At 30.0% G+C, this 12,392-nt stretch overlaps 1 protein-coding gene across 2 annotated transcripts; it reads left to right on the forward strand.

Moving 5' to 3' along the window:
- Positions 1–8,212: 8,212 nt before the first annotated feature.
- On the forward strand, positions 8,213–11,637 carry LOC112767460 (probable trehalose-phosphate phosphatase D). 2 transcript variants are annotated; one of them, XM_072222090.1, is made up of 10 exons: positions 8,213–8,646; positions 8,936–9,076; positions 9,227–9,298; positions 9,394–9,486; positions 9,657–9,722; positions 10,116–10,217; positions 10,410–10,557; positions 10,669–10,739; positions 11,170–11,262; positions 11,390–11,576. In XM_072222090.1, exons 1-10 carry the CDS (start codon positions 8,449–8,451, stop codon positions 11,438–11,440), a joined length of 1,035 nt encoding a protein of 344 aa, XP_072078191.1. In that variant the 5' UTR covers positions 8,213–8,448; the 3' UTR covers positions 11,441–11,576. The 2 variants fall into 2 exon arrangements, with proteins under 2 accessions (XP_072078191.1, XP_025669102.1); XM_025813317.3 differs by having other exon boundaries at positions 8,229–8,709; positions 11,390–11,637.
- The last annotated feature ends 755 nt before the right edge of the window (positions 11,638–12,392 follow it).

Genomic DNA, 12,392 nt, shown 5'->3' on the forward strand with positions numbered 1-12,392 from the left:
ACTCTCTCTACCCAAAAATTGGGTGATTTCTCCACCCCTGATTGTAGATCTGAGAATAGGGATCATTATTGGGATTTCTAGGAGCATTCCCCATGTAATTGACCTGTTCAGAAGAGGATTGAGCATAATCATAATTATCATTTTGCACAAAATTATCTGTCATGTCATAAGAGACCTCTTGAGGTGGATTTTGGGTGTTGGTAGCTGAGACTTGCATGCCACCCATCTGCTGAGTAAGTAGATTTATTTGCTGAGACATAAGCTTGTTTTGAGCAAGAATAGCATTAAGAGCTTCTACTTCCATAACACCCTTCTTCTGAGGAGTCTCGGAGTTCACAGGATTCCTGTTAGATGAGTATAAATATTGGTTGCTAGCAACCAATTCAATCAGCTCAATAGTCTCCTCCAGTGTCTTCTTCTTGTGCAATGAACTACCTGTAGAATTATCTAAGCACATTTTGGACATTTCACCCAAGCCTTCATAAAAGATATCTAGTTGGGTCTATTTGGAGAACATGTCTAGAGGGCATTTCCTAGTCAGTAGCTTGTACCTCTCCCAAGCTTCATAAAGAGTTTTACCATCCTTCTGCCTGAAGGTCTGAACCTCCACCCTAAGCTTAGTCAGCTTCTTTTGTGGGAAAAATTTAGTAAGAAACTCAGTAACAACCTTGTCCCAAGTATCCAAACTCTCCTTGGGTCGAGAATCTAGCCATAGCTTTGCTCCATCCCTCAAAGCAAACGGGAAGAGCATGAGATTGTACACCTCTGGGTTCACTCCATTTGTCTTCACAGTATCACAAATCTGCAGAAAGTTAGAAATAAATTGATTTGGAAAGATCTGCAGTAGGAGCAGAGTAAGAGCCAAGTACTCTCCTTTGTTGCTCATTCTCATTCGGATTTGCCACATTGGCATTAACAGCATTATTAGGATCCATAGTGGATTCTATAGCCTTGTAAAGTCTTACTTGTTGCAAACGCTGCCTGAAAGTCTTTTCAGGTTCAGGATCAAAGTCTAAAAGAGGTTCCTTGTCTCTGTTCCCGCGCATAAATAAACAGAAAATAAGAGAAGATGGGAATCTCTACGTCAGAGTGCAGAGAATTTTCAATGAGGTAACCTGTGTAAAATAATAAAATAGAAACACTAAATAAATAAAAAAATTTTCGAAAATAAACAGGAAAAATAAACAAGAAAATTAAAATGAAATTTACTAGGCGACACCAAACTTAATTTCAGAAATTAAGGAAAAATATTAGTGTTATTTGTTTATTAAAATTTTTTTTTCGAAAATATTAAAGCAAAATTTAAATAAAAATTAAAACTAAAACGCCTAATCTAAGCAATCAAACAACTGATAGTTGTTAATCACAGTCAATCCCCAGCAACGGTGCCAAAAACTTGATGCGGAAATTCTAACCACAAACTAATCGGCAAGTGCACCGGGTCGTACCAAGTAATACCTCAGGTGAGTGAGGGTCGATCCCATGAGGATTGATGGACTAAGCAACAATGGTTAAGTGATTTACTTAGTTAGACAAACAGAAAAGTGTGTTTGAGTGTTCAAAAGCATTAAACAGTAAATTCAGTAAATAAGAGAGCAAGCAGCAAATAAGTTGTGAATAATAATATAGAGGAACAATTAAGGCTTTAGAGTTATCTATTTTTCGGATTGAATTTTCTTATTAATTTATTTTAATCATGCAAGATTTAATTCATGGCAAACTATATGTGACTAGACCTTAATTCCTTAGACTTTTTTAGTCTCCTCTAACTTTCATCAACAGCCAATTCCTTGGTCAATTATTTCCAATTAGGGGGTGAAGTTTAATTCTAGTTATTATGCCATAAAAATTCTAATTACCCAAATATAAGAGGATTATATGTCACATATCCTGTTAAGTCCATATAATTAGAATTTAGGAGAATATGTTTTCAAGCTGTTGTTCAAGTAAAGAGTTTTTCCAAGTTATACAAGAACTCAATTAGAAAGAGGGTCATACTTCCGTTCCACCCAAATTCATAAAATAAAGAACGACAATAATTCTTGAAATATAAATCAGTACATGAATTAAAATAGAAAAATAATAGTATCAATCCATACAATAGACAGAGCTCCTAACCTTAATAGTGGAGGTTTAGTTGCTCATGGTTCAGAGGGAAAAACTAGGATTGTAAAATTGGGCTGAGGTGGAATGAAAAGTTAACTAATTGGCATCCCCAAAAGAGAAGTTTCTTTTTTCTTTTATATCTAATCCTAATTAATTTAAAATATATTTCTAAAACTAAAATAATATCTTTTCCTATTTAAAATAAAAATAAAGTTTAAATTCGAATTAATTATAACAATCAGCGTTTTCTTCATGTGGCGCATGTCACGCGTACGCGTCAGTCACGCGTACGCGTCGATGGTCTTCTTCGCGTGTCACGCGTACGCATCAGGTACGCGCACGCGTCGCTGAGCAAATCTCCAAATCACGCGCACGCGTCAGGTACGCGCACGCGTCACTCTGCAAATCTTCAAATCACGCGCACGCGTCAGGTACGCACACGCGTCGCTCCTCGCTGGTCATCTCCTTTAATTCTTGTGCTGATTCCATTTGTGCAAGCTTTCTCTCCATCCTCTAAGCCATTCCGGCCCTATATAGCCTTCTTCTCTTTTTTTGCGGAAGCTCCATCAAATCCAACCAAATGCTACCTAAAATAAACAGAATTACACAAGACTCAAAGTAGCATCCATAGTGGCTAAAGGATAATTAATTCTTGATTAAAATCAACAATTTAAATACAAATTCACTAGAAAAAGATAGAAAAGATGCTCATGCATCATGTGTGTGTGGGTGTTATGAGCTGAAAAAGACTCATTAAAGGGTGTACATGTGTTGGGCTTGGGCCCAACTTGGGCCCGGTCCAACCGCGTAGCATTTTTGGTTCATTTGGCCCAACTTTGGGCCAAACCTTTAGAATAAGTGCCCAGTTTGCTATTTCAAATACTTTTCTAAGATTTTCTACTGTTTATTCTCTCTTACATAGTACTGGACAGACTTAAGCTGGTACTGTCAGCTAATCTACCGGTACGTATTTTTACGCAAATATTTTCAAAAGAAAACCTTTTTCCACTCAGAAAATCCACTGAATCCGAATCTCACATTTATATTTTAAAAAAATATTTTTATATTTTCGAACCTATCCCGAGCAGTTAAATTATTCTATTCTACTTAAGCAGTTTTTACGCAAAAAACACCGGTTCTTATAGATATGGTGGTAATTCCATTGATAAAGTTGCTTTCCAAGGATACAATGACCAGTCTATAGTGATGATGGCTCCTGTAAGCTGGTGTCCTTACAGAGCTTTATCATGACATACAACAGCTAGAGAGAGCGATACTTGTAAGGCAAGGTTATTTACAGAGGTTATGTTCGGCATTTAATGGCTAGGAAGAGCCACACCTCTAAGGCGAGGTCGCTTATAGAGGTTAATTCCAGCTAGAAAGCCATATTTGGGACTAGTAACGAATAGTGTCGGGAGCGATTAGAAACTAACAGATGAGCTCATTACCTACATTAGAAATAGACATGCATCATACTTGTTTGCGCATATTTTCTGTGATTGTGTATGTGTTGTGCTTGATTTTCTATATTCTTTAGTTATTATACTTTGTTGTATTTATTGTTTGTTGTTGTTGACTGGGTATAGTATTAAAACAGACTTAACTAACTACCTCAACTCTACTAAGAACTTTTCAGTTCTTACCCCTTTACCTTCTCCTTCAGATGGAGACAGGTGTCCTATTCTATGAGTTAGACCACCCGTATATCTAGGAGAACCCGGTGCATCATAGTTTCTACATAGTAACTACCGAGCCTCGAGTACGATTGTATGTGTTACAAGACCATCCCGTCCAACATTTGATCGATACTACTTTTTCTTTGACCCTGATACCCCTTATGAGTTTTCTTTATCATGGCTTCACCCAGGCACACCACATCATCCGTTCTCTAATGGACCTGGACATCCTCATCCTATATAGCCCGAGGACCAGGTTGTTCCCCTGTTAGACCCAGTTGACCAGCATGTACATGAGTCTGTACCTGAGTGGGATATTCCTCTAGAGCTGATTTTATCACCCTCGTCTAGCGCACAGACTAGAGAGTTATCTGGACTTTCTGGGAATACTTCTGATACGACTCTTGCAGATGGACCTGTGCTCGCTGATGGACCTGTGCATATGGATCTGAGCAGTGATAGTAGCATCAAAGAGATTCCGGAGGTTATAGAGATTTCTGACAATGAGGAAGATCCTGAAGAGTACTCTGATGTCATAGAGATTTCATCTTTAAATAGTGACGATTGATGGTTCGAGCTTGACAATATATTTTGGAAGCGTTTCAGCTTAGTATAGATTTTGTATTGTAGTCTTTCACTTTTGAATTAGATCCACCGAGAGATTAAGAGTTGTATAGCTTTGCTAAGCTAGTTCGGTTGCCAGATTAGGGGTTTCCATTATAGACCAGGATTCGGAATGATATATATTTGTACGTAGTTATAAGCTGTGTTAAGATGGTACTCTGACTAGCTTGTTTTGGTTTAAGCTATCTTTGTGTATATTGTATAGAAGATATGTATATATTATATATTATTACAATTTCTCTATGTGTTACGTTATTTCTTTTTGTGTTTGTTTGTGTTTGTTTATTTTAGTAGCATTTGATTTTCAGTATGATCATGACGTATTGTAAATTAACTTGTTACATTTCATGTTACATACGTAAATCAATATAATAGTGGTTACAAAAAGATTAATATATTAGTGGTTACAAAGCCCATTTCACTAATCCTCCAAATAGGCACAGACCTACCTTAAGAGGAGAGGGGGCAATTCCCCATTGAAATTTTTAGGGTTTAGGGTTTAGGTATATATATATATATATATATATATATATATATATATATATATATATATATATATATAAAATAATGATGTTTTTGTTCCATAATAAATTATAGATAACTTTTTTGGAATGTATCTTTAAAAAATATTTTATTAAGCAGCAGTATTTATCTTGTTAAATCTGATTTAGTATTAAAACTAGAAATAAATGAATCAACTCAATAAAAAAATTAATAAGTAGTGATAAGGTACTTTTTTTTAACTAACCAATTAATTAATTACCAAACTAAAAACTTAATTTTCTAAATACACATAAAATCATCAATATCTTTTTTCGTCTTCAAAAATTATTTAATATAAGAAAGAACATTATTTATTTATTATCTATTAATTAATGTTATATATTTTAACTTTGAAACAGTCTTGTTTGTACCGTTTTTTTTTTGTTTAAAAAAGTATTCTTTTCATAAATATTATAATAAATAAATGAACTTTTTAATTGAATGAGAGATAATCTATATAGTTAAATCTTTTGGTACTTAAACATAATTTAAACTTCAAATTATAAATAATAGTATATTAATAAACTTAACGTGCCTATTGATTAACTCTTTTATTTATTAAATATGTAAAAATAATAAAATTGTAGTTAATTGAGAACATAGAACAATAAGTTGTTTATAATTTAACTAAGATTTTGAGTTCAGATTTTAGAATATAGCAAAAAAAATATTTTTTAGAAATTGTTTATAATAAAAAATATTTTTAAAAAAAATTGTACACTAATTTTTTTAATTTTTATATTTCTAATTTTTTATTACATAATATAAATATTAATATTTAATAAAATATATTTTAGTATTTTTTATCTCATTATTAAAATTTTTTGGGTCTATAACTGCCACTAAAAATAAATGCGTCAAACTCATTTGTTGATAATGTTCTGACATCGTGATTTCTAATTTTTGAAAGCTACACTCTTTAAAGTGCTTCTAATGTTGAGTAGGTGTGAACCAATATATTAGTGGTTACAAAAGTAAATAAATTAAAATTAATGTCAATTAAAATATATTATTACAATAGTATATATAAGAATCAAATTATAAAACGTATCATTAATACATGATATGGTTGCATTCTAATAGATAAAAATATATTGTTATGATTAATATATATGTAGAGGCTATATAACATGTGACAAGTTGATTGATAAGTAAGTAAGATAAAAAAATCAAAATATAAAAAAATTATATAAATGAAGTTAATTTCAGAAATTTTTAGTTAGTTATGGCTAAATTATTTTGATTTCCAAATTTTTTCATATATATATATATATTAGCCCCATAAATACGGAGTGTCATCCTTAGCTTATATGACGGAATGACTAACAACAGAACTACTCCATCCCATGAAGTTCAAAGAGCCACTAGAAATTATTCTAAGTTAAGAAAAAGTGTTCGTTTGATTGGTTTTTTTTAAAGATATTTTGTAACCTCCATATTATTGATTAGGGAATCCTATATATAAAACAAATGATTTCAGATTATAACCTATTTTTATCCAAGTTTTGTTGTTTTCTTAGTCAACTCATATTAAATATATATTAAAATAATTATCAATATAATATATATATATATATATATATATATATATATATATATATATTAAAATATAAAACATATATTAAAATTAATTTAAATTATATATAAATTTATATATAAATATATGATAATTAATTTGATAACTGTTTTTTAGTGTGCATATATATATCATATTTTTTTTTCAATTGAGTTCTTGAAAAATAACAGTAAGTTGTTTAAATATTACATAACTTTATTCTATTTTCAATAATTTTGTGTTAAAAAAAGGGTCTGTATTAAGAATAAAAAACAGTTATTACTTTTCAAGACAAACTAGTAATTTACTCTACTGGATTGATACAGCGATTCAGAATGTATTAAGAAATAATCGATCAGTATGTTGCCATAATAATGTGGTCACACTTGAACTATATATATATATATACTTCTTATATAGGAACACTTGAACTAATGTTAGTATAATTTTTTTTCACTGATAATAAATATAAATTAAAATTTACACCTAACTAAAAAGTTATACAATAATATTTAAGTACTTATTAACAGAGGACAAACTAAGAACTTAATTATTAAGCTTATTTTGAAAGAGTTGAACCTATTTAGAATTTAAATTTTAAAAAAAAAAAAGTTAAATTGTTTTGATTATGAAAGAAAAAATATAATATGCTGCTAATATACCCAGGTGTGATTTATTTAGTTGGATATATAGGAACATAGGATAAAAGCCGGTTAATGATAAAAGGAAAGGAAAACCACACCATCCTTTATATTATGGCAAAATTTCCACACGAGAACTAAAGAATTCAAAAGGGATGTAACACATATGTGTATATATATATATATATATAAAATAGTAATGTCTTTTCATATAAATGATATTGTGAAATGTTAAATAATTCAATTAATCTTATGGTGTACAGACACTGACATGAATATGAAACATGACATGACACAGGATATATGGATACACGAATTTTATAATCTTATAAAATATGGGAATATGGTATAGGAAAAATTTAGTGTATCGAAGAACACTGGTGTTTCAGGTGTTTTAACCGTTGATTTCAATTAATATATATTATATATATTTTTTATAATTCAAATCAACGGTTAAAACAATTGAAACACCAGTATTTTCGGTATACTTAAAACTCTTCCTATAATATATATAAAATATAAAATATCTTTTAAATAAATTACAATCAAAATTTTTATATTTTATTAATATTAAAATATAAAATAATTTTTTAACTATTTTTAATGTCTTCTTTTAACTAAATAAAAGTATTTAAAATATTTTTGTTTTAATATATAATAATATATATATTATTTCTAAATTCATTTTAAGAATACATGTTAAGAATAAGGCTGGACACACTGACACGTGATGACATTTAGGTGTATCTAAGTTTGTCTAGAAAAGAATTTTTTATTTTTTATTAAGACACGATTGGACACAATAAACACGCATGTCGGATGAGTGTCGATGAATATCATGTCCAAAATGTATCCGACACGCAAATATAACAACTCAACGAAGTGTCCGTACTTTATAGAATTAAACATATTCAATCAAACACATTAATCTATCTAACTATTTTAAGTGTGATATTTGTATAAAAACATCATTATTAAAGTATCTATATATTTCAGTTGCTGAAAAGTACAACGGGCCACGAGTTGCTCTCCCCCTCCCTCTTCTTTCTTCTATAAATTGCCGTGTTCACCAATTGAGCAGACACCCCTACACATCTTTTCTTTTTTCTCCCCCCTTTTGTTAGTCTCTTACTGCTCCAACTCCAAAACCACCCCTCTCTTTCTCTTTTCGTCTTCTATAAATTGCTCATTGAACAGGGGAAGCAGCATATCCAGTATCCACCTCTGTTCTTTTCTTCCTTGTTTTCTTTGTCGCAACTTCTCATTATTTCTCCCAAGTTACACATACATAAGATTATTATTAATGAAATCATCATCACAAGTGAGTACCAACATAGTGAAGCTCACGGAGTCGTTCTCCCATTCGACGGTTTCGGCAGCAAGTTCACAAGTGCAAAAATCATCAATGGCCTTGTTTGGTGGGTTATTGGGTCAATACCAGAAGAGAAGGCTTCTCTTCACTGTAGAAGAGAGCAATAATAATAAAGGAGGCAGTAACAAAGTGAGAGATATTCTATGATATTCTATGATGATTTGATATTATGGTGCTTCTCAGGTTTCTCATGTACGTGTGGCTTGTTACTTGTCTTTTTCGTTTCTGAAAGTTGATGTGCTTCATTTATTAGTGGATTGTATTTTGGGTTGCTTCGCTTCTTTGTTGTTTTGTTAGTGGTTTGTGTTATTGATGTAAGTTTAGCTTGTTCCCTCACAACTCTTTACGAGTTCAGATGAGGCTCTGAAGAAGTTTGATGAGATGATATGGAAGTAAGTAGTGTAGTCTGATTATGCAGGTTGGTCATCCATCTGCGCTGAAGATGTTTGATGAGATGATATGGAACTCGAAAGGGAAGCAAGTTGTTGTGTTTCTTGATTACGATGGAACTCTTTCTCCAATTGTTGCAGATCCAGAGAAAGCATTCATGACTAAAAAGGTTCCTCTCTTAACACTTCTTCACTATGTTTAACTGAACTAACGATTTATAATAAAGATTTTTGAAAATAACCACCTAAAAGAAACTCTATTCTTCTCAATAGAAAATGACTAACATTGATTTTATTATTTTCATGCTTTATTCATTCAGATGAGAGCAATACTAAAGGACATAGCAAGACTATTTCCCACTGCCATAGTAACCGGAAGGTGTATTGACAAGGTGCATTTTTTTTCTTCCCTGCAAAACCAAAATCCGAGAGACAATTTTCCTTTTGAAAAAGAAAATATAATTAAATAAAATTATAAAATTTTTAGGTATACGATTTTGTAAGATTGGGAGAAGTGTACTATGCTGGAAGTCACGGTATGGACATCAAAGGACCAACAAAAAGCCGCAATCATCAGAAAGTGAGTCATACTTTCCAGAACCAAATTATAAACATAGTTGGATTTCTTTATTTTAGGTGAAAATAACCCTTCTTAGTTATTCCTTTAAAAAAAATCATTTTTAAACAATATGCTCTAATAAAGTTGTTGTTCTTTGCTGAGATTCTTAATTATTCTTGTTTTGTTTCCAGGGTAACAATAATGAAGCATTAGTGCTCTTCCAACCTGCGAGTCAATTCTTGCCCATGATCAACGAGGTTCGTTCTGTGTTATTTTGTTTGCACCCATTTTGTTAATGTCAAATGAAGTAGAATAATATTACTTTATGTTAAAGTAATAACATAATTTGATCAATAAAAAATGACATTCTAATTAATATTTAATAGAAGTAAAAACTCACTTATAATTTGTTTTCTTATAAAATTGATAGTAGAAAAAGTAATTAAATAATAATTTAATTAAATATATCAAATTATTTAATAACTTTTAAATATTAATTTTACATAAAAACAACTATACATAAGTTTTCACCTCTAATAAAACTTGATCTGTTCAAGAACAATAATTTTCTACTAACTTTTATGATTTATGGACATCTTCTCATATACTTTTTTTTTTCCTTTTTTGTTTTATTCTTTATTTGGTTTCAGGTGTACAAGATCTTGGTAGAAAAAATGAAGGCTATCCCAGGGGCTAAAGTAGAAAACAACAAGTTTTGTCTGTCCGTGCACTTTCGATGTGTTGAAGAAAAGGTACCACCAAATTAAAGGATTTTTTTTAAAGAAAAAAATTAATAAACTTTGTTCACCAAACATGCACACACGAACGCGCAAAAACTCACATAAGTTAAATTGATGGGTCAAATTACTAGTACTATTATATTTTTAAATTTTTATAATTTTAAATCTAACTATTTTTTTAACCTTTATTTGCTTTCTCTTTAGTGCTGGTCAGCCTTGGCGGAACAAGTTAATTCAGTGCTCAAGGAGTACCCAAAACTTAAGTTAACACATGGGAGAAAAGTTATTGAGATTCGTCCAACTATAAAATGGGACAAAGGCAAGGCTATTGAATTCTTGTTAGAGTCACTAGGTGAGTATTTTTCGTTCTAAAAAATAAAAAATATGTAATTAATTAACTAATATATATTATATATGCGTGCAGTGGTGCTAACTATAACATATGTTCTTCGGTGATTTTTAGGCTATGCAAATTCTACCAGCGTATTTCCCATCTATATTGGTGATGATACAACTGATGAGGATGCTTTTAAGGTAACAGAATGGCTGTCACCAAAACCAACTTGTTAAAATTATTGCATTATTATATTCCACTCTCATATTCATATTCTTATTCTAACTAGAGACTATTAAAAAATTATTTTTAATTATCATTTATTTTATTTTTACCGATAATAAAAATAACCACTAATATATTTATTGGTAATTAAATATTAATTATTTTATGTTTTATCGTTAAAAAATTTTAGTAACAATTATAATCTTAGACTATTTTTAATAGTTACAAAAAATATAAAATTATCATTATAACATGCAGTAATAATAATAAATATATAATTGTTACAAAACATAAATTACATAAGATATATAATAATTATTATTATATTTTTGGTACTAAAAATTTGTCATTAAAAATAATTTTATGGTAGTGAGACTTTAATTTTTTGGATATCATATATAACAGGTTCTACGTAGTAAGGGCCAAGGAATTGGGATTCTTGTTTCTCAAATTCAAAAAGAAACTAACGCTATCTACACTTTGCATGATCCTTTAGAGGTATTAATTCATGTTTATCAATTAACGCATTATCTAACAATAGTAGCCATTAATATTGTATTCATTTTTCCACATTAATAATGAATATGTGCAATATAAAATAAATTTAATGAAATTTTATTTACAGGTTGGACAATTTTTAAGGCGTTTGGCAGATTGGAAAAAAAACAAGTTCTAGCCATACACCCACCACAAATTGTAGATTTGTAGATGAGTTTAATTTTTAGGTAATTGATACCTTCCAAGGAATATAGTCAAGGGTGGTTCAAATTGTATCCCTTAATTATTAGTTTCCTTTTGAAAAATAGAAACTATTATTGTTGTTGTTGTTTCATAATGTAAATTTTAGACTGTATTTGAAATTTATAATTTTGGAAGAAAATATAAATTATAAAAAGATAGATAAAGATAAATTTCTGTGTTTCTTTCTCTATTAATTATATATGTATTTTTGTCTTAAAAATAGAATTCAAATATAACGTTATGAACAAATTAAGAATAAAGGATCATTTGTATCCATAAAAGTTGAAAACGCTGACATATATACTATATTAGATCGAAACTAAACTTGTATTCATGCAAGATGTCTTCTGCGTGACAAAAGTACCTTGACTTTGGAGGGTTGGAGTGCTATGTAGGATACTTTTGGCACATGGAGGACATCTTGCATGGATACAAATTTAATTTTAATTTAGTATAGGTACATCTGTCAATATTTTTATCTTTTATGAATATAAATGGTCATTTATTCAACAAATTAAAGTGCAAATTAAACTATTATTATTATTATTATTATTATTATTATTATTATTATTATTATCCCGTTGCATGCGCACACGCGGATAGTGAAAGATAGATGTTTATTGCTGGAGTGCAATTTTTGCCATGCATTGCGTGCCAACCTTCTTGTCTCGATTGTACTTATTATTGTACGTCTTGTTTTATGTTGGAAAGTGTAAACAATGAAAATGAAAATGATTTACTTCCAGCTTCAAAATACGTGTTCAAATAAACTAAAATCAATGGAAAATTTTAAGTACTTTAGTGTTTTAAGTATTTCAATAATTTTAGTTATTGATTTTAATAATAAAATTTATACATGATTTATAAAATTGATAGCTAAAATTATT

The sequence above is a fragment of the Arachis hypogaea genome, chromosome 17 (assembly GCF_003086295.3).
Source record: "Arachis hypogaea cultivar Tifrunner chromosome 17, arahy.Tifrunner.gnm2.J5K5, whole genome shotgun sequence".
Taxonomy (NCBI): domain Eukaryota; kingdom Viridiplantae; phylum Streptophyta; class Magnoliopsida; order Fabales; family Fabaceae; genus Arachis; species Arachis hypogaea.